Genomic DNA, 23,629 nt, shown 5'->3' with positions numbered 1-23,629 from the left:
AACTCTCTAGGTCAGTGCAGAAGGATGATGGTGAGTTTCCAACGCTTTTACTCTAAGCATTTATTGAGCCTTTGCTGTGTTCCAGATCGGATGCTGGGAACATGCCCGTGAATCAGACAGTCCTTTGGAATTATGTCTCCTTATAAGACAGAAGAACAGGTAATTTCTGAACCTGAGGTTGTCACTGTGTGATACTCCACTATGAACAAGAGTGGGGAGAGGGGTGGGACAAGAAAACCACCAAGTCTGCCGGCCAGTGATCAGTGATCATGGGGGTGGCAGTAAGGGTTCAGGGGAGGGATGGGGCAACATTTGAAGAGGTCACCTGGGTCAAAAGCGGATACGGCTTTCTAAACATGAAGATAATCGCTGAGTGTAAATCTGGGTACTAATCAGAAGCCTAATGATTCCAGCTCCTAACACCACTGCTGATTCAAGTGCTAATCAGAAATCTGGTCCCTATGAATACTAACCTGTGCTGATTTATGTGCAAATTATAAATCTACGTTGATTGTCAACTCTGTCCCGGAACTGGGCTACATCACAAACTCGGGCAGGAATATGTGCGAAATCACCAACTCAGAGATCCACATGCTAATTGCCATCTTGAGTTGATTCATGTGCTAATTACAATTTTGGGATTAAATTAAGAGTGATCAAAGGGTGTTTTATTCATAATAAAGAACACAGACTCTGAAACTTTACTTACAGCCTGGGTTCAAATCCCAGCTCAGTCACTGAGCCACAGAGTAACTTTGGGCAAGTTATTCCCTTCTGTGGGCCTCAGCTTAATTCCTGTAAAAGCGGGGGGAGGTGGTAATAGTACCACAAACGGCTGTTGGGAGGATTAAATGAGATAATATACGCAAAGCGCGGGGAGCAGTGTCTGGCACCTAAGTGCTTACTCTGTAATTACTAGCTGTACTAGTAATAATAATGCTAACATGCAGATAACTGTTACTTTGGTTTAATCCTCATAGAGGGCCCGACCTCCAATTTCTTCACCACTACCACCCTTCCTTGGCTCAGGTCTGGGAGTCTCATCCCTGGAAAGGCCTCCCAGAAGTTCCTAAGGCGACCCTCGGCGTCCCCAGCCCCGTCCCCACCCCTGCCCCTCTCAGCACCACTCCCAGGCCGCTCAGCCGCCACGTGGGGGCAGCAACACACCGCTCAGCTGCTGCGCGCGCAGAGATTGTGGGTCGCGTAGTCTCGTGGGCGGGTTAAAGAGTGGTCCTTGCCTGGCATGCGCACTGCATTTCCCAGAAGGCCAGGCGACACCCTCTGCCTCACCTTGCTCAAGTCTGGAGGCGGAGCCCTCGCCCTCTCAGAAAGCGCGCCTCCAGAGCGGCGCGGGGGATTCTGGGGTGTAAAGACAACCCCGCGCACCAAGGCGGGTGTGCTGCGCAGGCGCGGGCGGTCTGTCTAACCTCTGGATGTTAACAGGTGGGTAGGGACCGACGTTCTGGCCCAGGAGCCACAGCCCTCGGAGCATAACTTAGGGCAGCGGTGGAGGCCTCGCAGTCCCTTACTTTAGGGAAAGCGAGATCCCCACCACTGTGTATGTCCTGGCCGCTCAGCCGCCTTCCGGCTCTCCTGCATCTCTGCCATCCCTTGTCAGCGATCCCGCCTGTTCATGGAGCTCCATCTAGTCTTAAAGGGAAAAAAATCTTTTTCCCTTCTTTTCTCTTTTTTCACACACACACCTTTTAAAAAACCTTATTATGGTAATGTTACACCATGCACAAATATAAAATAGTATAATGAGCCTCCAGGTACCTATCACCATTCTTCAGCAATTATCAACAGATGGCCAATCTTGTTTTATTTTCTCTGCCTCCCTCCTCACCAGATTAGTTTAAAGCAACTTCCAGACATCATATAATTTCACCCATAAATACTTACATATGTATCTCTAAAATACAAGGTTCATTTAAAAAACATAATAACACCTCTATCACACCTAAAAATGAACAATTCCTTAATATTATCTAATATCCAGCCCATCTCCAAATTCCCCGATTGTCTTATAAGTGTCTTTTAACTGTTGGCTTGTTTAAGTCAGAATCCAAACAGGATAGGTGCATTGCGTTTTGTTGGTACCTCTTTAAATCTTATTCTATGACAGTTTCCCATTCCCTCTCATTCATCTCACAGTCTGATTTGACTGGTTGCACTTGCTGTCCTTGAATATGTTCTTCTGTCCCCTGTATGTCCTGCAAACTAATAGATCTAGAGGCTGGGTCATATTCAGGTTCAGTGTGGGGTAAGTACACTCCATGGGTGATGTCACGTTCATCTATCAGAAGGCACTTAAAAACGTCTGGACTTTTTTTTTTTTTTGGTAATATTGTTAGCCTGATCCATCCATTATAAAACCACAGCCAAATATGAAGAAGGAAGTGTCCACATGCTCTCCCCTCCATCCCTCTCCCTCTATTCCACACACACACAAAAATGATATGGTGGGCTGGCCCAGTGGCTCAGGCGGTTGGAGCTCTGTGCTCCTAACTCCGAAGGCTGCCGGTTCGATTCCCACATGGGCCAGTGGACTCTCAACCACAAGGTTGCCAGGTCGACTCCCGCAAGGGATGGTGGGCTGTGCCCCCTACAACTAACAACGGCAACTGGACCTGGAGCTGAGCTGCGCCCTCCACAACTAAGACTGAAAGGACAACAACTTGACTTGGAAAAAAGGCCTGGAATTACACACTGTTCTCCAATAAAGTCCTGTTCCCTTTCCCCAATAAAATATTAAAAAAAAGAAAAACAGAAAAAAGAGAAAGGACAACAACTTAAAGCTGAACGGCACCCTCCACAACTAAGATTGAAAGGACAACAACTTGACTTGGAAAAAAGTCCTGGAAGTACACACTGTTCCCCAAAAAGTCCTATTCCCCTTCCCCAATAAAAAATATCTTTTTTTTAAAAAAAACAACAACAATGATTTATTATTTCCCATGATTCAGTGAGCTGACTGGGTGGTTCTTCTGCTCTTCATGTTGTTGCCGGGGGTCACTCATTTGGCTGGTGGCTGGCATGGCATGTGAGATCCAAGGTGAATTCTGTTACCTGCCTGGAGCCTTGGAACTTGCTATCGGTGCAGAGCCTTGGTTCTCTTCCACATGGACTTTCTCTCCACATCATATCTCATTCTCTAGGGCCTCTATGTACAGCCTCCCTCTCCAAGAAGGGAGCTTGGACTTCTTTTCAACGTGGCAGCTGAATTCCAATAAAGTAAAAGTGGAAGCTGTAAGGCTTCTTAAGGCCTAAGCTCAGAACTGGCACAGCATTGCTTCCATTGCATTTTTAGTCAAAATAAGTCACAAGTTCAGCTCAAATTTAAGCGGAGGAAAACTTGACTCTCTACTTCTTGATGCGAGTACGGCATGTGCATATTGGAGGAAGAAATTCTTGGTGACCATCTTTGGAGATCACGTACCACTAGTGGCTTAAATAAGGTAGAAGCTTCTCTACAATCCAGGGCTGGTGTGGTTCCTCCAAGATGATGGGCACTGAGGTTCCTTCTATCTTATTGCTCTTTGGTCCTTATGATGTTGCCACCATCCACTTGTTCCAAAATGATCCCTCCCACATTCAAAGTCCAGCAAATGAGAAAATCAAAGAAAAGGAATAGAGTGTACCTTTCCACAAAGGCTATGACTTGTAAATTCCCTGTTCACTTCCCATTCTGCCCATAAGCCAGAATGAAGTCATATGGCCACTCTAAATGCAAACGAGGCCAGGAAATATAGTCTTTAGTCTAGCGGCCAGATGCCTTGCTAAAGATTCTGTGGAAGAAGGAACAGAGGATATTGGGGGTATGCTAGCATTCTTATCTGCTAAGCAATCAATTCAAGAACAACAATGGGGAGGTGACCGGTTAGCTCAGTTGGTTAGAGCGTGGTGTTATTAGCCGGTTGCCGGTTATTAGCAAGGTTGCCGGTTCGATCCCTGCATGGGCCATTGTGAGCTGCGCCCTCCTTGAAACAACAGCGGACATGTCTGGGATACACTTAAACCTCTGCAGAGATGAGGAGCCCTGTTTAATCTGTCCTGTTATCACTGATGATCATTTAGTCCAATATCCAAGGAATATTTATTGAGCATCTTGCTATGTATATGGGGGACACAACAGTTAACAAGGCAGGAAGGTCCCTGTTCTCATGGAGTTTCCATTCCAGAGGAAGTGGCAGACAGTAGAAATAGGAACACATAAATTAGAGAATTTCAGGTGTGACAAATACCGGAAGAAAATTAAATTGGTGGTGAGAGGTGACTTGAGCAGTGGTGATCAGGGGAAGCCTCTGAGGGTGTGACATTTGAGCTGAGACATAGAGGGTAAGAAGGGGCTGGTTATACAGAGACTTTGGAGATAGCATCATAGGCAGGGGGACAGCAAGTACAAGGACCCTGAGGAGAGAATGAGCTTGACTGGTTCAAGAAACAGCGAGGAGGCTAGTGTAGTAAGAGTAGGGTAAACGAGGGGAAGAGAGGTAGAGGTAGGAGAGGAAGATAGAGGGATGGTCAGATCTTTATGTTTTTATTTTTTTTGGGTAGTGCCTGCTTTTATGGAATTGCTGAATCTCTGCATAGGTGAGTATTTAACTCTCTAAGAAATTACCAAACTCTTCTCCAAAGTGGTGGTTCTATTTTACATTTCCACCAACAGTATGAGATTTCCAGTTGCTGCACATCTCTACTGATAGGGTCAGTCTTTTTAATTTTAGTCATTCTAGTGGGTTTGTAGTGGTATTTCATTATGGTTTTAATTTGTATTTCCCTAATGACTAATGACGTTGAGTTCCTTTCCATATGCTATTGACCATTCAAATCTCTTCTTCTGTTATGTGCCTTTAAATCTTTTGGCCATTTAAAAAATTGGGTTCTTGGTCTGATTTTTCAAAGAGCTTCCTCTGGTTATTGTGGGTAAGATGGGCTGTAGGAGGCAAAAATGGAAGCAGGGAGAGTGTGGAGTCCTGTAGTTTCCACAGAGGCGAGCTTGTCACAAGCTCAACACATATTGCCTGCTTTCTGGGAAAGTCAGCTTTGGCCTTGCCCAACTCTTGGGCTGCTGCCAGGAGAAATTGAGACACTTCACAAATCTCATGGGGGCCAGGGTGATTGCCCTGCTTCCTGGAGTCTGGCACCATGGGACTGGGGTGGCACCCAGTCAGATGGCACCCTCCATCTCAGTCTCTTCCTTCACCCAGTGGAGACCATGGATCAGAGACCAGCCCAGGCGGACATTCTGTGGTCTATAGCAGTACAGTCATACTGGTTACCAAAATATTGAGGTCTCTTTTGGTTAGTAAAGAGCCCCTCCCCCATCCCACAGATATATGTCACCATCCCAGTCTATTCCCTCAGGACACCACAGGCCTCCCCACATCTCAGCAACAAAAGGGGGACTCAGGACTCTGACCCAGGCCACATCTGTTCTGATTGGCTGGGGCCTGGATGTCCCGGCTATTAGATGGAATTCTGGGGACAGCCCAGGCCTAGCTGGAGTTGGGAGGATCAGATCAGGAGGCTCAGGCTGAGGGGTTGAGGAAAGATTTTTATGAAGGTGAGCCCACAACTGGATAGTCGAAGTATAATAATAATAATAATAATAATAACAATTAACGTTCATTGAGCATGTACAGTGTGCCAGGCAGGCATTATTCTAATAGACCTCACAAAATCCTCACAATAAACCGGGCCATTGCAGCAACCTGGCCCCTGGTTCCTGTCCCTGCCCCCTACAGTCTGCTCCCATGCCAAGCCAGGGAGCCAGTGAACAGCAGGGCCCTCTGGGCTCAAAGCCTGCCCTGGTGTTTGATCATCCCTGGCTCATTCTGCTCCAGCCACTGCTAAAGATGAACTGAAACTTTAAGTAAACATAGGAGGGTCTATGGGAGGAGCTAGGGCTAATGGAAGTTCTCCCGCTCTACGTAATCACAAGAACCGTATGCGAAAATCCTAAAGGAAGAACTCTATGATTGTAATAAAGCTCTATGGTTCTAACTTCCCCTTCCACTGGCTTCCTTTTCCCTTATATAAATACCCCTCCATCTTGGCACGCAGGCCAGAGTATGCATGTGGTTTCCCGTATCTGCTTGCGCTGGGTTGCAACCCTTTCTTTTTCCCAAATAAATCCTTTTTGGTGACCAAACACCTAGTCGATATTATTTTTCAGTCGACACCACCTTGAAAGGCCTGAGGTGCCAGTCGGGCCTGCAGGGCCTATTCTCTTCATGCTCACTCCAGACCTGACAGCCATCACGCTGGCCTGGCGGGTGTGTTGGTTGTCTAGCAGCAGGACTCCGCCAGGTATGGGCAGTGGCGGCCGTTAAACAAAAAAAAAACCTTTCACAGCCAAAAGCTTTTCTGAAAGAAAGCGTTTATTGAGCTAAGTGCTAACCAGAAAAGTACCAGGTCCTGGAGTACGCAGTCTAAACCACCAACAGCAGGGCTAGATGGAGAAGATAACAGTCCACCATCCTGGAGTTGACGGCCCTTTTGTACAATGAGTCTGGAGAGGAAAGATGTAAGTTGTTTTGAAAGAATTTAGATTGGCTATAGATAAAGAGGTGAGGCAGGGCTAGTTCTGGGATAGATGTATTGTCCATAAGGAAGAAGTATTTACTGTTTTGGGTTGGTTGTGGGCAACAGTCCTGAAAGTTCACGCCTAAGCAAAAGCTGAGGTGCTTGGGGCTGGTGGTGCCTGGTAGAGGGCTACTCCACCGTTCTCCAGGTAATTGCAGAAATAGCCCGCTGGAAGTTAATCACAAGTCGCAACACTCATTCAGGAATGTAAGCAGTCTTTTGTTGCTTTTGCCCTTTAACTGTGGACTGATTAACCTCTCCTGTCTCTTCCACCCTCCTGCCTGCTGTAATTCAATTTAGTACACCTCAGAATTTTCTCCTAGTTAGAAGCCAGTGCTGCCTTGGAGACTGGGCCCTGACCCTCCTCCGGACTCCAAATCCCCCCCCTCCCTCAACCCGCCACCCCCACCCTCAACAGGGCCACTTAGTGTCTGTCCCATGACTGGCATCCAGTTTCCCCTTTTCTCTCCTGAGCCCAGGCCCAGGGAGCTGTGGGGTGTGACGCTTGGACGGGGGAGGGGGGCTTCCTGCTGCTGGCCCATCCCCCCAGTGCTCTAACCTCAGGTTCCTTCTTCTGCAGCCCCAGCTCAGGCTCCTGCCAAGGGCTGGAAGTCCTTGTCTCCTGGATGGCCTCCCTCCGTTCTCACTTCCAGCCACTTCTTCACTGGTTGGCACAGCCCAGCCTGGCCCAGTGGTCACCACATCGTCTCCCACCTGCCTCAGCCCACCCCCAATCTTGTGTCTGTGATGTGTATATCTGTGTCACTGTCTGTTCCTCTCCCTCTTTCTCTGCTTTACCATCGTTTTCTCATTTTCTCCTCCACTCTCTTCCATCTTGGCTCTGTTTTGTTTTCTCTCTAAGGGTCAATATCTGACTTTGGGCCCTGCATTCCATTTCCATCCTTATTTGCTGTGTGACCTTGGGCAAGTGTCTTTACTTTTCTGTAAAAAGGTGATGATAAGAGCATCCACCTCAGAAGGGTGTTGTGGGGGTTGAATGAGTTAACACTTGAGACAGAGTGCCTGCACATCTTTAGTGCCCACATCCTGATGGCTTTCATTTAATATCCTATGAACATCACAAAGTTCTGATTAATAATTATAGCTGGTGCTTATAAAAAGCTGAAAAGTGTCAGTCTCTGTTTTAGAAACATTAATTCATTTGATTCCCACAACACCTTATGAAGTAGGTACTATTTTACTCCCTATTTTACAGATGAGGAAACTGAGGCCCAGAGAGGTTGACGTACTTGCTCAAGGTTGCCCAGCTAGGAGAGGCAGAGCTGGTTTCTATCATAGCCAGCCACTGGTCCTCCTGGTACAATGATGTCTGACCCCTGATTGGGGATGGAGGACGAGTTGACACACGTTCCCTTTGCCCTTCACGTTCAGCCATTGCAGGCCATAGCATGGTCTGTGGGGTGTCTAGGCCTGATTTTTTCTGCTGTTATCTGTTTCTGTCCCTCTTCCCCTTATCGTCCCCTCCTTCCTCCTGCCACCACCCATCTCAGACTTCCTCCTTCACTTGGTTGGACACTACACCATATCCCACGGGCCCTTGGACTGAAGTGTCCAGCAGCGTCGCTGCGTCATGGGGGACCTTGGACCCTCCAACAGGCTCCTGCTCCTGCCTCTCCTTCTGACTGTGGGTGGTGAGTTGGGGGCTTATGCAACTGCCTCCTGAGTCCCTGGGCTCAGCTTGGGGCAGGGCAAGAAACCGGTGGAAAGAGAGAACTTAAGGGGAGGAGAGGGTTGGGAAGGGAGCATATCCCTAGCCCCCCAAACCCTGTGTGTCTCTCCCAGAACCTGAGACCCCAACATTTGGCGTCTGGTAGAAGCAGGGAGAGGGAACTCTAAGGGTGTTGTAATAGGACAAGTCGGTGTAGAAATAATACAGTCCAGTGGCCTTTACACTGGCCACAGATTCTACCAGACTCCACCCTCACCCCCTTGCTACCAGGACCCACCCTCCCCAGCTTCTACACCCACCCTCCAGTCATAGCCTCGTGCCCCAGTTTACCTACTTTTTCTCTCCTCAGGTCTCAGCCCTGCCCAGGCACAGAGCGGTATGCCTAGATCCTGAAATTCCCCTCCCTACTCCTCATCTCTGTCTCTTCCCAGATCTCTCCAAACCTCCCCCTACTGACACCTCCTCCCAATTCCCAACTCCCATTGACCTCCCCTGACCCCAGTGCCACATACATTCCCAGAATGCAACTGCTCCGTGGTGAGCCCTGGTGTGCTGGCGGGGATTGTACTGGGGGACCTGGTGCTGACCCTCCTCATCGCGCTGGCTGTGTACTCCTTGGGCCGGCTGGTCCCTCGGGGGCGAGGGGCCGCGGAGGGTGAGTGGGGCTGGTAGGGGACGGCCTGGGACACTCTGAGGAGTTGTCTGGAGGGGAGGGGTAAGGTCCCAAGTCACAACCATCCAAAGGGATGGTGATGGAGGGGTTGATTTTGCACCAAGCAAATGGTCCCAGTTCACAACCATGTCTATTTTCTCACTCACTCTGCCACACTCCCCACCTCTAGCAGTGACCAAGAAACAGCGCATCGCAGAGACAGAGTCGCCTTATCAGGTGAGGAAACCAGCTTCTCTTCCTCACACCTCAGTCCTGCCCTGTGGGTATTTGTCCTAAACACTGCACCCGCTGCACCCCACCCCACCCCACCCCTGTCCCCAGTCCCTCTAGAATGTAGACCCTAAAGCCACTTTCTCAGCAGCTCCTCAAACCCTTGAAGACTAATGGGGCATCTGTCCAAAACTACTTTCAGTGATGAATTATCACCTTATGCTCAGCTTAAAATGTGTGGAGAAGAAATACAGGGATGGTTTGCCTTTGTAAAGGCAAGTGCAGGCCTTAGCCAGAAAGCAGTCTCCGAATTCCTTTGGAAAAGCCCCTCCTGGGACAGGCTAATTTCCAGGAGAAGCTCTCATAAGAGCAGAGGATATAATTCAGCCCTAGTTTGGTAACTCCAAAGAGAGGAGTTCTAGCTACCATTTGGCGGGGCAGAGATACTGAGTCCCTTTGAGAAGCCGATGAAAGCTAGAGACTCCTCAGAAAAATCCACACAAAAACACAAAATTGTGGATATAATCTAAGGGTGGTGCAAATATCCTTGAAACTTTTCTTAAGAACCATGATGCAGATTCAGGCATCTTTCCATCTCCTGCCTCTCTATCAACATTGTTCTTAACCCTTTAGGGCCTCATGAGCTCCTCTGAGAATCTAATGGAAGCCAAACAGAACCCTCCCCAGAAAGATGCACACTCAGACTGGCCACGTGCATATGATTTCAGGGGTTCTGTCTGACGCCTGCCTCTTGGGGCCATAGACCCTCCCCCCTGCACCCCCACCCCCCGCAACTGTGAGCCCTGCTCTTGTTGGCAACCAGCTTTGCTTTGCCTCACTTGTGGATGAAAAGGTCTCTTTATGAAGTGTAAGAATCTCGAGTCCAGCTCTGTGAGGTCCAGAAGCTTGAAGAGGCTTTCCAGTTACTGGGGGCAGTGAAATTTTAGGGCAAAGCATTGCTCCATTTTATTCATTCCTTTGGTGGAATTTGTTGAGCACCTATATGTGCTAGATGCTGGAAACACAGCAGCAGAGCTTATGTCCTAGTTGGGGAGATGGACTTAAAGCCAATTACCAATCAAATCATTTTGGAAGGCATCAGGAAGGAATAAAGCAGGCTGGGGTGACAGTGACTGAGGTGTGGGGGGAAGAAACTATAGATTGGGAAATAAAGAAATGCCTCTCTGAGGAAATGACATGAACTGACGCTTGAAGGGGGAGAAGGAACCAGGCAGAGAGAACGTTATGTGCCAAGGCCCTCAAACTGGGGCATAACGATGAGGCAGAGGAGAAAGGGGAACTTTGAATGCACTTGAATAAAATCGAGATCTCTAACATGACTGCAAGGTTGAAGAAACTACCAGGGGCCTTGCAGGCCACTGGGAGGAGGCTGGATTTTGTTTTAAGTTTGTTTGGTGGCCTCTTCCGCTAATGGTCCTCACCCTGTGCCATCGTTTTAGGAACTCCAAGGTCAGAGGTCAGATGTCTACAGTGACCTCAACACACAGAGGTAGTATTACAAATGAGCCCAAACGGCTGCCGTCAACAACCTGATGCCGGGATTCAGTCATTCCTGATGCCTACCCAGCACCCTATTTCTACTCCCACCAAGATACAATCCACAGAGTGCCCTCCCTGAGATATCAGACGTTTCCCCACCCCAACCCCAAATAAACATGGAGCTCAAAACACTGTTGAGTTATTCCAGATCCCTGGGCTGATGGGATGTGGATATGTGGGGTTCTGGGAGGGTGGGTCATGGACCCAGAAACAGCTAAATGGGAGGGAAGCTTTGGGGACCCTGGGGTTCTTTGAGGAAGAATTAGAGGTCAGGTATTTCAATCACTTTATTTCAACCCAAAGAGGGGAGTGGGTTTTCTGTGCCACCACACATAATACAGGATGAGAGGCTCAGAAGTCAAAGGTCGCAGTTACAGGGGTTCAGCCTCTGCCAGGCATGTTGATGTAGACTTTGTTATCTCCTGGGGGTGGGGGAGAGAAAGCATGAGGCCTGACCGCCCCACACACACACATCTCTACCTCTGTGGGGACCCCGTGCCTTAGGGGTTTCCTCAGGAGTTCCCCTCAGCAGCGCCCCCAGGGTTTCCCCAGCAGTGCCTCCAGGGCTTCCCCAGGGGCCCCCTCCATGGGGACCTCCTCCCTAGGGACACCCCCACCCCTCCAGGCCTTGCTCTGTCCCAGCCCGCACCTTGGGTGGGCCTGCTGCGTTGGCGTGCACATACAAACACCATCACCGTGATTAGCAGGGACACAACCGCATCGATGGCCACAAGGCCCGCCAGGAGTGGCAGGGAGAGGGGCCCACATCCGGAACAGGAACCTGAGAGGGTAGGGTCCAAAACAAGAAGGCTGAGTAGGGTTCCAAGCCTTCAAGGCGGTGCTTTGGGCATCTGGGTAGAAGAAGTCCCTGGGGTGTCCCAGATTCCCTGGGGTTGTGCTTGGGGATAAAAAGGGAGATAGAAATCCAGAGAGAGTCTGGGGTTGTCCCAGCATAGTGAGACATGCTGTGCTTTGTGGGTATTACTGAAGAGAGTCTGGGGGGTTGGCTGATCCTAGGGCTTCAATTTGGTGAAATGGGGAGCTGGGGGTCTGCAGATCATCTCAGGACTCTGATTTGAGGATGAGAGGTAAAATGGTGACCTGGAGAGCCGTTGGGGATGTCCCAGGACCCTCAGGCTACACTTTCGGGATGGAAGTGGTACCTGAAGTAGCATGGCAAAGGGGAAGGAGTGTTGATTTCTCACCTGGAGTTATCTGAGCTGTAGCCACTGTGGAAAGAGAGGAAAGGTAGTCAGCAGGGAGAGGTGGTTCCCAAAATAAGGTGCAGGGAAAGGTGATGTCCTGAGAAGTAACCTCCACTCCAGAAAGATCAAATGAGAAAGAGGGGCCAAGTGGGAGGGGAGCTCCCAGAGATGCAGAGAGAGATTGGAAATCAGAAGAGGCAAAGACCTAGCAGGGAGAAAGGGAGAGATTAACGGATAGGCACTCCAGAACTCAGCTCCCCCCCCACCCCCAACACACAGGCAGTTTTACAGATGAGCCCAAACCACTGCCCTCAACAACCTGATGCCTGGATTCAGTCATTCCTGATGCTTCCTACTCCCAACCTGATGAACGACCCCCCGCCCTCCCCTCCCCCCTCCCCCCCGCGGCAAAGAACCAAGCCCTGAAGCCAAATGTATCTCTGGGAAAGGAAGGGGCACGGGGGGAAAAGGACCCGCACTCAGCACCCCTCATTTCAGATGCCATCCAAGCCACCCCTTTCACAATACTCTGCCTGACACCCCCCCCACACACACATAATTGCTGGCTTCACCTGGCAGCAAAAGCAGGAACAGGATGTTGCCTTGAGGGACCATGGTGGGCTGGGGGCTAGAAGGGGGCTGGCAAAGGGCTTTGGTCCAGAGATGTTCTGAGGAACAGTGGGAGAGTAGAGAGGCAGAAATAGCGGATGTCACCCTGCTAGTGGCAAGACCATCTGTTTCCTGTATGTGTGTGGGAGGAGATGTGATAGGTCCCTGTGACTGCCTTTGGGGACAAAGTGGGGGGAGAATTAAAGAGACCATGGAGGCTGCTACAATTGTCCAGGTGGGAGGTGACAAGTGGACAACAGTATGGACACTGGGGAGATTCTGGAAAGATTTTGGCGGTAGAGCCAATAAAACTTGTTGATGGAGTACGTAAGTGTGTGTATGAGAGAGAGGGATCCAGGATAACCAAAGCCTCTGGTTTGAGCACTGAAAAGATGGAGCATCCTTTGATAGGATGGAGAAGAAGGGGAAGCAGATTTTTTTTGGGGGGAGGGGTACTTGCTGAGGTTTTGGCCCACTGATTTGGAAATTCGCGCTAGATTTCCCTTTAGAGAAGTTGAATGACTACAGCTGCCTGTATGAGTTCAGGGGTTAAGTCTGGTCTGGAGATGTAAATTTGGGGGTTGATGGCCTATGGATGGTATTTAAAGCCACAAGACTGGATGAGATCACCAAGAAAGTGAGACACAGAACACATCCCCCATGGGTGTAGAGGTGGAAACAGCCAGGGAAACTGAGAAGGAGCAGCAAGTGAGGGAGGAGAACCAGGAGAGCATGGAGTCTTGAAAGCACGGGAGAAATATGATTCACGTGGTCAGTGTTGTGGATGGTCACCAAGGTGGGAACTGAGAACCACCTCCCACTGGAATGTCAGTCAGCTTGAGGGCTGGGAATTCCTGCCTGCTTAGTTTACAGCTATACCACAGCACCCAGCAGCAAAGGGCTTCCCCAGCAGTAACACATTATTTTAAATGATGAATACATAAATGAGAACTGACCTATGAAAAGTGAGAGGGCAATGTGGGGAAACGGGAAAATTTTGAGTCCACCTCTATCACTGTTACCTACGGACCAGTCCTCCCTGAAGAACTGGAAGTCCGGACCTCAAGTCCCCTCCTCCCGTAGGACCCAGTAATATTGCCCCCAGCCCAGGGCCCAGGAATGGAGGTCTCCAGGACCCCGGGACAGAGAACCAGAAATCCAGGCCTCCAGTGCCCTCCTTCTTCAGGAGTCCAGTATCTCAGGCCCGTTTTCCTCAGACCAAAGGTAGGGAGGCCCCCAGTTCCTTTTTTCCCTATACTCAAGAGTCGGGTGCTTAAAATCAGCCTCGCCCATTCAGTCTGGGTTTGCTCAAGCGCGACGCGGGGACTCCCAGGCTGTGGGCGGGGCCTTGCCCAGGACTGGGCGGTGCCACAACCCCGGTTTAAAAACTCGCGGGGGACCAGACCCAAGATCTGGGACCCGGCGGCGGCTCCGCGGGGTAACAGCGAGGCTGGCGCAGCGCCGAGGTCGGGGCCCTGGGGGCCCGCAATCCGCGCCACGGAATCCCCGAGGTACTTGAGGGATGGGAGGTGAGGTACACTCGGCCCCGGAAGAGTGAGGGGTTGGGAGTCGGACTCTTGAGACCCTGAGGGACGGAGCTGGAGCATCATGTCCTCGGTCCTGAGATTGAGAGTACCCGGTGTTTGGAGGGGAGACAGGGCCCCGAATCCGGGGTCATGATGGAGGACCGGCTGGGATTCTGAACTCCTAAGTCCTGGGGGCGAAAGGGGACTGGGGATCCGAGACCCTTGGTCCCAGGGGCCGGGAGCCGGGACCCCTGGGTTCTGTGGGAGTAGGGGGCTGGCGGCCTGGACTTCTTCCCCTAGAAAGCCCGGCCGGACTAAATCCTTGGGGGCGTGGTTATTTAAAATCAGCCACGGGTCTCAGTGGAGGTCTGGCGCCTGGCCGCAGGGTCCACGCTGGCTGTGACTCTGTCCCAGCCCCGGGATTTCCCGAGTCGCCACCCATCTAGGGTCCCCGGGCTGAGGAGGAATTCCCCACGTGCGGGGATTCCACAAGCGCCACGCTTGGCCGCGCGCCCCACCTCCGAGCCGGACACCTGGGGCGCGGGACTGAGAGAGGAAGGGGGAGATGGAAGATTCCCTTGCGTGAGCGCCGTGACGTCAGCGCGTCGCGTCTGGGCTGTTTTCGAGTCTGCCCTACACCGCTTAACCCTTCCTCCGCCAGAACTCGGAAGAGTGAGGGTTGAGGGTCCAAAGTTCCTGGGCAGTGCGAACGAGGCGTATGGGAACTAGGACAGGTCCAAGGGAAGGAGGAGGCTGAAGGTCCGGACTCCTGGGTGCTAGACGCTTGGACTACTGCGGGATGGGGCCTGGACTCCTAGGTCTGAAGGTGGGGGTGGGGTCCGGACGTCTAGATCTCTGATGAGCTAGGGGGCTACTAACTCGTGGTTTCCCCGGAAGAGGGGCTGGGGACGCCTGGTTTCCCGAAGAAAGAATATCTGAGCAGTTTCTTGGGCAGAGATGTTGGGAAGTCCAGGATGTGATGTCCAGTGACCCCCGAGGCCTCAGGAGTGGGAGATCTGGGGGGTGGGAGGGATGGGGGGTGGTGGTGGTGGCATTTTTCACGGAAGTAGCGGGAGCGCAGAGGGGCGCCCTCCTCCCCCGTCCTCAGTTTCCACGACGCTGGTGGAAAGTTGGGTCAGCGGGGAAATTGCGGAGCAAAAGGAAGGAAACGGCGGAGGCGGGCGCCGCACCCGAAATCTTAGATTGGCTTTGGAGTTCTCAGTCGGCATCAGTGTGCCAGTTTTTCCGCGCGGGAGGGCAAGGAGGACGCTGAAATCCTCTCCCGCGCACTGGGGTCTGATTACTTCTCTCCCCCTACCCCCGCAGTAAGCCGGAATGAGCGCAGCCACTGCCCATCCCAGACGGTGAAGAAGCTACTGGAAGAACAGAGGCGGCGCCAGCAACAGCCTGACGCTGGTGGGGCACCGGTGAGGCCCATGAAGCCCTGTCAATTACAGCTTGATAGAGGCCATGTCCTGTTGGTCAGGGACTTGCTGGCTTGCTGGGTCCTCAGGGCTGATGAGAGACATGGTCCTTAGATGCCCTATAGATGGGGAATGGATGCTGAGGAATCTGCCAGATAAATTCACCCTTGTTTCTTTTTGCTTATGTCTCTACAGGGAGAGTTCCCACCTCCCCTGGCCCAGCCCCTGACCCCCTCTGTGAACGAGGGTGAGCTTGGTAAGTCTGGAAACTCACCTGGTTCCCTTAGCTTTCAGCCACAGCTTCCCTTAGGGACTCAAACATCCCAACTCTTAGAACTTTGGGGAACTTACGAGTCAGGCCCTGATCTTGCTGGGACCCAGTGGAAGTTTGATTTTCCAGATTCTCTGCAGCCCAGTAGTCCGTGCACAGTCCTTTTGTGTCCCAGGGGCCCAGCCTCCCAACGTTTTGGTGCTCTGGAAGTCTAGGCCTTTAACCCATAGGAGTTGTCCCAGGAGTCCAGGTCCCAGAATTCCAACCTCCCAACCCCGTGATGTCCCAGGATTCTAGGTCCCAGCCCCTCGCTGTCCCAGAAGTACTAGCTTTCAGTACCTTGGGAGACTCCAGGCCCTCACACAGGTCCTCCAGCCTTGGCTGTGACTTTCCTAACTATGGTAACCAGGACTGCCCCTGCTTCGTCTCTCACACACAGGCCATACTCACTTCTCAGCACACCAAGAGACTGTGGGTTCTGGACTTGGCAGCCTGGTCCCCCCCACAAACTTTCTGGACTGGGACCCCAACACGCATGCTACCTACACAGACAACTACTCTTACCCTACTTCTGCTGCTGAGAGTTTCCTGACTCCTGACTTCTACCCACCCTTGGATTCAGGGCGGCCGTGTCCATTTCCTTTGGGGATGGAGGTGAGATTCAGAGTGGGGACAGGAGACTGAAGGGCCCCCAAAATTCCCAATTGCTTTCATGCAGCATTCTGAGTTATCTGGGGCTGGATTAAGATCCCATTCCTCAGATGGGCAAAATTGAGGCCCAAAGGTCCAAGTTTACTTGGCACAACTGGGACATGTAGCCACTCTACCTGGCGCTCCTTAGGTGTCTATGGGTGTGGTGGGTTGGGAAGAAGGAATCCTCAGCTGACTAGCTCTCCCCACTACCTGCATCCTCAGGATCCCCTGGATACTCGGCTTCATGCAGAACCTTCCCTGCCACAGGCGGGATCTTGGAAAGGTTCCGGACTCCCCACAGGACCCCCACAATTGCCCCCTGTGGTCACTGGACCATCCCTGGACACAGCCCGTGCTCATATGCTGGCCTTGGGGCCACAACAGCTGCTGGCCCAGGATGAGGAGGGAGACACGTGAGTATAGGGGAATGGAGTCTGGGATCCTCGCTCAGCTGGGGGGCTATGCTCACTGCTGCCCCCACCTGTCCTCAGGCTTCTGCACCTGTTCGCTGCTCGGGGGCTACGCTGGGCAGCATATGCTGCAGCTGAGATGCTCCAAATGTATAGACGTCTGGACATTCGTGAACATAAGGGCAAGGTGAGTGCCAGGGGCCTGGACTCCTGAATATGAGGACAGAGGGTCTGGGGGCCGGATTCCTGGTTTTCGGAGGGGAGGAGGCTGGGGGCCTGACTGACCTTTCCTGTCACCTGCAGACCCCTCTCCTGGTGGCTGCTGCTGCCAACCAACCCCTGATTGTTGAGGATCTACTGAACCTGGGAGCGGAGCCCAATGCCTCTGACCATCAGGGACGTTCTGTCTTGCACATGGCTGCTACCTATGGGCTCCCAGGAGTCCTCACGGTATGGCCACGGCAGTTGGGGTGTACTTGTTGCCCAGATCCTAGCTTTCAGGGTTAGGAGGCCTGGAAAGATCCTAATCCAGCACTCTGCTTTCTCCTCCCAGGCTGTGATTAACTCAGGGGTTCGGGTTGACCTAGAAGCCAGAGACTTCGAGGGTAAGTTGGGTGGTGGGCAGGGCCTGTGTGGCAGGTGGAGCTGGGCAGGGTGGGTGCTCCAGACGCAGAGCCCTCACTATCTCCATTCCACAGGCCTCACCCCACTCCACACAGCCATCCTGGCCCTCAATGTTGCTATGCACCCATCTGACCTGTGTCCCCGGGTGCTGAGTACCCAGGCTCGAGACAGGCTGTCTTGCGTCCAGATGTTGCTGCACATGGGTGCTGATCACACCAGTCAGGTGAGCTGGGCTGTGGGCAGCTGGTCCCTAGGAGGGTGTGTGGGATGTCCAGGGGCTCCAAACAAACACTGACTTGGCCTCTTCCCAGCTGTGTGTCCTTGAGCACATTATTCACTGTTCTCTGCCCCACATGTCAGCTGGAAATAATATTACTGATTTTAGCTTATATTTATCAAGCACTTCATATTCATCAGGCACTGAGTTTCATAGATTAACTTATGGAATCCTCACAAACACCCTTTGACGTGTGTGTTATTCTTATTTATTACTGATAAGGAAACTGAGGCACAAGGAGTCAAAAATCTTACAGCTTGTGAGTGTCAGAGAGGGATTAGAACCCAAGTGGTTTGATCCCAGAATCGAGCTTTTAACAATAATATTATTCTCTTTCCCCTGATCGTAGCTTCTTTACAGACTGGCTGAGAGAATTAAACATCCACATACTGTTTTTGGTTTTTGGGGGTTTTTTCAGTTAAATTTTGACACAGATCAAGTACAGATCAAGTACAGAAAATAGTATAATGAACTCTGTGTACCAGTCATCAACAACCAGCAACTCATAGCCAGTCCTGCCCTGTATTCCTCCACTTTATTATTTTTAAGTACATCTACGCATATAATTTTATCCATAAATATTTGTGTATCTTTAAGTTATAAGAAGTCTTTTAACCTCAATACCATTATTCCACCTTTAAAATAATTCATAATCTCATAGTGTCAAATATCCTGACTGTGTTCAAATTTCTGTTTGGCTCTAAAGTGATATACACTTATTTTTTTCATTAAAAAACCCCCCAAAACTAGGATCAAATAAAGCCCACATATTGCAATGATATGTCTTTTTAAGTCACTCTTAATTTAGCGTTTCTTCCTCCATCTCTGTTTTCTCTTCATAATTTATTTGGTGAGCCAACTAGGTCGTTTTGCCCTGTATAGACACATAACATGTTGAATGTTCATTATTATTACAGACTCTTTAAAGGCACATAATAGTTTCATTGTAGAAAGTGGCTTTATTTGCTCTAAAACATGAAGAGAACAGCTCAATATGGAAGTGGAAATAGTCTTAGTTCACTAATTAATGGTGCTCAACTCCCATCCTTATAGATAAGTACAGTCCATGTGGGATGTGGGTGCATTTTACTGTGCTTAATACTTAATAGAATGTGGGGTGGTCAGGGCGGCTGCTAGCCCAGAGAGCGACTTTGTGGAGGATTAGGAAAGGAGCTTTTTCTCAAAGACACTTGGGCTGGAAAATTATCTTAATAAAATGTACAGTTCTGGGATGTGTATGATGTGAACGGCACCTCCTTAAATGTTGTATTCTTGTATAGTGCACAACACATACAACTGTATAAGGTACCCCTGAGTGTTTGCAAAGGAGAGACAGGGTCTCTCAAGGCTTTTGGGCTCTGGGAGGGGGCCTGGGTGTGAGGACTGGCCTGACCTCTGCCGTTCCTCTCCCCGTAGGAGATCAAGAGTAACAAGACAGTTCTTCATTTGGCTGTGCAGGCTGCCAACCCCACCCTGGTTCAGCTACTGCTGGAGCTGCCACGGGGAGACCTGCGGGCCTTTGTCAACATGAAGGTGGGGGCCGAGGCTAGATTGTGCAGATGTGAGAGGTGTGGTAGAGAGGGCGGTGGGATGTTGAGAGTCCTGTGGGCTGTGGCTATGAGGGGACAACGCATGGGACCTGGGCAGGGACTGTGTAGGATATGGACGTAGACAGAGGTGTGTGGAATGTCGTTGTGGAGGAGGTTCTGGAATGTGAAAGGGTGTGTGGGATGTGGATGTGAAGGGAGAAATGTGCACCATGGATGTGGCAGAATAGGAAGTGTGATGTTGAGGGCTCAGGCCAGCTGAGTCTGAATCCTTACCAGACCTCCCCTCACTGTCCCCAGGCCCATGGGAACACAGCTCTCCACATGGCAGCTGCCCTGCCCCCTGGGCCACCCCAGGAGGCCATTGTGCGGCGCCTGCTGGCAGCTGGGGCGGATCCAACACTGCGCAACCTGGAGAACGAGCAGCCTGTCCACCTGCTACGGCCCGGGCCGGGCCTTGAGGGGGTGAGTGCTGAACCCACCTTGACTGCAGAGTGGCCTCTGACCTAACAGGGTGAATCCCTGACCCTATGCATTCCTGACTTTAGAGGGTGACTTATAATCTCAGAAGGTGACCCTGACCCCTATCCAACCCTGACTTCAAAATGTGACCTCTTACCCCAGTATTTGATCCCTTACCTTGTAATCCTGACTCCTGACCTCTACTTCAACCATGACCTCAAAGCTTAACCTCTACTCCTAACCCTAAATCCTGACCTCAAGTTGTGACCTGTGACCTCTGACCCCACATCTCTACCCTTCAACTCCCAGTCCTCAATGTGAGCCCCAAGGTGGGAAGTCCCAACCAGCAACTCCTTTCCCTTCATCCCCACTTCTGGCTCCTGCGCCTTTTCTCAATGTGTGAACCCAGATTTTTACCCCTACCCCCAACTCTTAACTCTGAACCTCTGACCTTCGAACCCAACTGACCCCACTCAGCTTTTCTTCTTTAACCCCCAGCTTCATCGGCTGTGCCTTCCCCTCCTCTCCTTGCATGGCAACCTCCAATACTTCTCCCCCTGCCTTGTCTTGTTCACAGCTCCGGCAGCTATTGAAGAGGAGCCGTGTGGCAGCCCCAGGCCTGTCCTCTTAGGACTCAAACCCAGAACCTGGACTGATTTTCCAGTCCCCACCGTCCTGTGGGACAGCCAGCGTATGCGAATGTTGCAAATCCATGATAATGTATATGGAATATCCTGCCATTGGGGTCTTACATTAAAACCCCAAAATGGTTGCTGGGGGGTAAACAGTCCCCAATATTTGGGGTGGTATGATATCCCTCCCCCCCACAAGGAGCCCCCTTGATGATTTCTGTGAAATCGAGACCCCTTGATTGTTTCTGTGAAACACCCTGGACTCCTAACCCTTTCCCCTCTGGGATCTTTTGGGATCCCCTCCCTTAATTTAGCTCTTCGCACCTGGAACCTGAGATGTCATTCCCCTGCATGATACTACATGTAGGGGAATTTCATATTCCCCTACATCCCAAAACAATTCCCAGTATCTTCCCAGTAGAGCTCTTCAGATAATCCCCCAACCTCCCCAGGACCCACACCCTTCAGGTCCTTAACCCTGAGACGCAGGAAGGACTCTCCTGGATGAGAGTCCCCTAGGTCCTACTGCTTTCTAATTCAGACCTCAGCCGGGCCCTGTCCCAGACCTCTGCATCGCTAGTGAATCCCTCCTTGAAACTCCCTATTAAACTCAATCTGGACTCGAACTCTCCTTGTCTAATCTCTGGAGGTATTAGTGCAGGGGAGTGGCTGTGGTGCCTGGCCGAGGAGTGTTTGCATGGATGTGCCTGGGTGGGGGCATGTGGCAGACACTGGGTGCCACGTCCGTATCCCGTCACCCTCCCCATATCAACACATGGTGGTTTGACTGCCAGTGTGCACCTGAAGCTTTGCCTGTGGACACTCTCAGATCACTGGTGCCCGCTAGGCCCCAAGTATGAGTGTGGTAAGCCTTCCATGTCTGGGAGTTCATGCAACTTTCCATTTCAAGAGCCCTCGTCCAGTGACTGATAGGAGATGGTATATAAATATTCCAGGTCCCTCACCTGTCTGTGGGGATAACTTAGAGGTGCGTGTTCACATGGGTTCTCAAAGCTCCCCAAGAGAAGTAAGCCCCTGTTCTCCACAGTGGTTCTGACTTGATAACATATCCTTTCTTGGCTGCTTTCCCTTTTCTATGTCACTTCCTGCCTCCCCTCCCAATGGTCACCCCTTCCAAATGATCTCAAATCCTTGCCTCAGCATCTGCTTCTGGAGAAACCTAAACTAAGACCTCCACAATGTCCCCTTCTCATACGTGCCCCACAACCTCTGCTCTGCCTCTATCCCAATCTCATCATCCAAGGGCCCCCACCCCAGGAAGCCTTGTTTAATTTCGAATGAACTTTATTGGGGTGACATTGGTTAATGACTTTATATAAGTTTCAAGTGTACAATTCTATAATATACCATCTACAAATTGTGTGCTTACCACTCAAAGTCCAGTCTCTCTCTGTCACCTTTTATTTGACCCCCTTTACCCTCTCTATCCTCCCCCACCACCCTTTTCCTCTCTGGTAACTTTCATACTGTTGTCTGTATCGATGAGTTTGTTTGTTGCCTCCTGTTTTATATCCCATATATGAGTGAAATCCTGTGGTTCTTGTCCTTTTCCATCTGACTTATTTCGTTTAACATGATACTCTCAAGCTTCATCCATATTGCAAGTGGCAGTATTTCATCCTTTCTATGGCGGGGTAGTATTCCATTGTATATAACTACCATTTCTTCCTTATCCAATCACCCATTGAAGGACATTTAGGTTGTTTCCATGTCTTGGCTACTGTGTATAATGCTGCAGTGAATGTTGGGGTACATATATCTTTACAGATAAATGTTTTTAAAATTTTGAGGTAGAACCCAGAAGAGGGATTGCTGGGTCATATGGACCTCATTTTTTGAGGAACCTCCATACTGTTTTCCATAGTGGGTGCACCAATTTACATTCCCACCAGCAGTGTACAAGTGTTCCTATTTCTCCACATCCTCTCCAGCACTTGTTTTATTACTTATCTTATTGATAATAGTCATTCTAACAGGTGTGAGGTGGTATCTCATTGTGGTTTTGATCTGTATTTCCCTAATAGTGAAGTTGAGCATCTTTTCATATATCTGTTGGCCATTTTTATGCCTTGTTGGAAAGTGTCCAGGTCCTCTGCCCTTTTTTTTTTTTTAACAGGGTTATTTGTTTTTATGTTGTGGGGTTGGATGATTTCTTATATATTTTGGATATTAGCCTCTTATCAGAGGTATTGTTTACAAATATCTTCACCCATTCAGTTGGTTGCCTTTTTGTTGATGATATCTTTTGCTGTTCAGAAGCTTTTTAGTTTGTTGTAGTCCCACTCATTTATTTTTGCTTTTACTTCCCTTGCCTTTGGGGTCAAACCTTCTCTGAGACCAAGGTCCATAAGTTTAGTACCTATTAGGTCTGACTATTAAGTTCGCGAACTCATCCTAGAATAAGTGCTACATACCTCATTGCTGAATATCACTACAGTCACCTTCGAAATACTCCCCTTGGGAAGCTATGCACCAACGCCAGCGCCTAGTCTACCCTTCAAAGCAATTTTGGAACTCTTTCTGGAATGGCCATCAGAGTTGTCATTGTATTACCCTTCATGTCCTGAATGTCATCAAAATGTCTTCCTTTCAATATTTCCTTTATCTTTGGGTAAAGAAAGAAGTCATTGGGGGCCAGATCAGGTGAGTAGGGAGGGTGTTCCAATACAGTTATTTGTTTACTGGCTAAAAACTCCCTTACAGACAGTGCCATGTGAGCTGGTACATTATTGTAATGGAAGAGCCATGAATTTTTGGCGAAAAGTTCAGGTCATCTAACTTTCACACAGCCTTTTCAGCACTTTCAAATAGTAAACTTGGTTAACTGTCCAGTTGTTACAAATTCATAGTGAATAATCCCTCTAATATCAAAAAAGTTTAGCAACATCATTGCAACAAGTTCATGAACTTAATTGTCAGACCTCGTATGTTTTCTTCTATGTATTTTATTATTTCAGGTCTTATATTTGTCTTTAATCCATTTTGAGTTAATTTTTATGTATGGGGGGGCCCTTTTCTGTTTTTGTTGTCACAAATTATCCCCTTTTATTCTGTGCATTCATTTCCAAGTTTTAGTAGTTATTGTCATTTTTTTTTTTTTAAAGATTTTATTGGGGAAGGGGAACAGGACTTTATTGGGGAGCAGTGTGTACTTCCAGGATTTTTTCCAAGTCAAGTTGTTGTCCTTTCGATCGTAGTTGTGGAGGG

The 23,629-nt window shown here is 49.9% G+C and overlaps 3 protein-coding genes across 5 annotated transcripts; 2 read left to right on the top strand and 1 right to left on the bottom strand.

Annotated features, from left to right (window-relative positions):
- The first annotated feature begins 8,081 nt into the window (after nt 1–8,081).
- On the top strand, nt 8,082–10,850 carry TYROBP (transmembrane immune signaling adaptor TYROBP). 2 transcript variants are annotated; one of them, XM_033128559.1, is made up of 5 exons: nt 8,082–8,240; nt 8,628–8,654; nt 8,799–8,933; nt 9,124–9,167; nt 10,622–10,850. In XM_033128559.1, the coding sequence occupies exons 1-5, from the start codon at nt 8,180–8,182 to the stop codon at nt 10,673–10,675; spliced, it is 321 nt and encodes a 106-aa protein (XP_032984450.1). In that variant the 5' UTR covers nt 8,082–8,179; the 3' UTR covers nt 10,676–10,850. The 2 variants fall into 2 exon arrangements, with proteins under 2 accessions (XP_032984450.1, XP_032984449.1); XM_033128558.1 differs by having other exon boundaries at nt 8,083–8,240; nt 9,121–9,167.
- Nucleotides 10,851–10,990: 140 nt separating this feature from the next.
- Nucleotides 10,991–12,670, bottom strand: HCST (hematopoietic cell signal transducer). The gene is made up of 4 exons (XM_033128569.1): nt 12,499–12,670; nt 11,927–11,950; nt 11,371–11,502; nt 10,991–11,143 (listed from the first exon to the last, which is right to left on the bottom strand). The coding sequence occupies exons 1-4, from the start codon at nt 12,539–12,541 to the stop codon at nt 11,103–11,105; spliced, it is 240 nt and encodes a 79-aa protein (XP_032984460.1). The 5' UTR covers nt 12,542–12,670; the 3' UTR covers nt 10,991–11,102.
- A 1,303-nt stretch (nt 12,671–13,973) lies between these two features.
- On the top strand, nt 13,974–21,019 carry NFKBID (NFKB inhibitor delta). Of its 2 annotated transcripts, none has more exons than XM_033128485.1 (12): nt 13,974–14,064; nt 15,388–15,488; nt 15,681–15,741; nt 16,196–16,410; nt 16,672–16,862; nt 16,941–17,046; nt 17,163–17,309; nt 17,413–17,464; nt 17,558–17,706; nt 19,177–19,293; nt 19,608–19,772; nt 20,347–21,019. In XM_033128485.1, exons 1-12 carry the CDS (start codon nt 14,058–14,060, stop codon nt 20,398–20,400), a joined length of 1,365 nt encoding a protein of 454 aa, XP_032984376.1. In that variant the 5' UTR covers nt 13,974–14,057; the 3' UTR covers nt 20,401–21,019. The 2 variants fall into 2 exon arrangements, with proteins under 2 accessions (XP_032984376.1, XP_032984375.1); XM_033128484.1 differs by lacking the exon at nt 13,974–14,064 and adding an exon at nt 14,749–14,879.
- The last annotated feature ends 2,610 nt before the right edge of the window (nt 21,020–23,629 follow it).

Source organism: Rhinolophus ferrumequinum, chromosome 15, assembly GCF_004115265.2.
Source record: "Rhinolophus ferrumequinum isolate MPI-CBG mRhiFer1 chromosome 15, mRhiFer1_v1.p, whole genome shotgun sequence".
Classification (NCBI taxonomy): domain Eukaryota; kingdom Metazoa; phylum Chordata; class Mammalia; order Chiroptera; family Rhinolophidae; genus Rhinolophus; species Rhinolophus ferrumequinum.
Note: the sequence above shows the minus strand (reverse complement) of the source record. Positions and strands in the feature narration are given on the sequence as shown.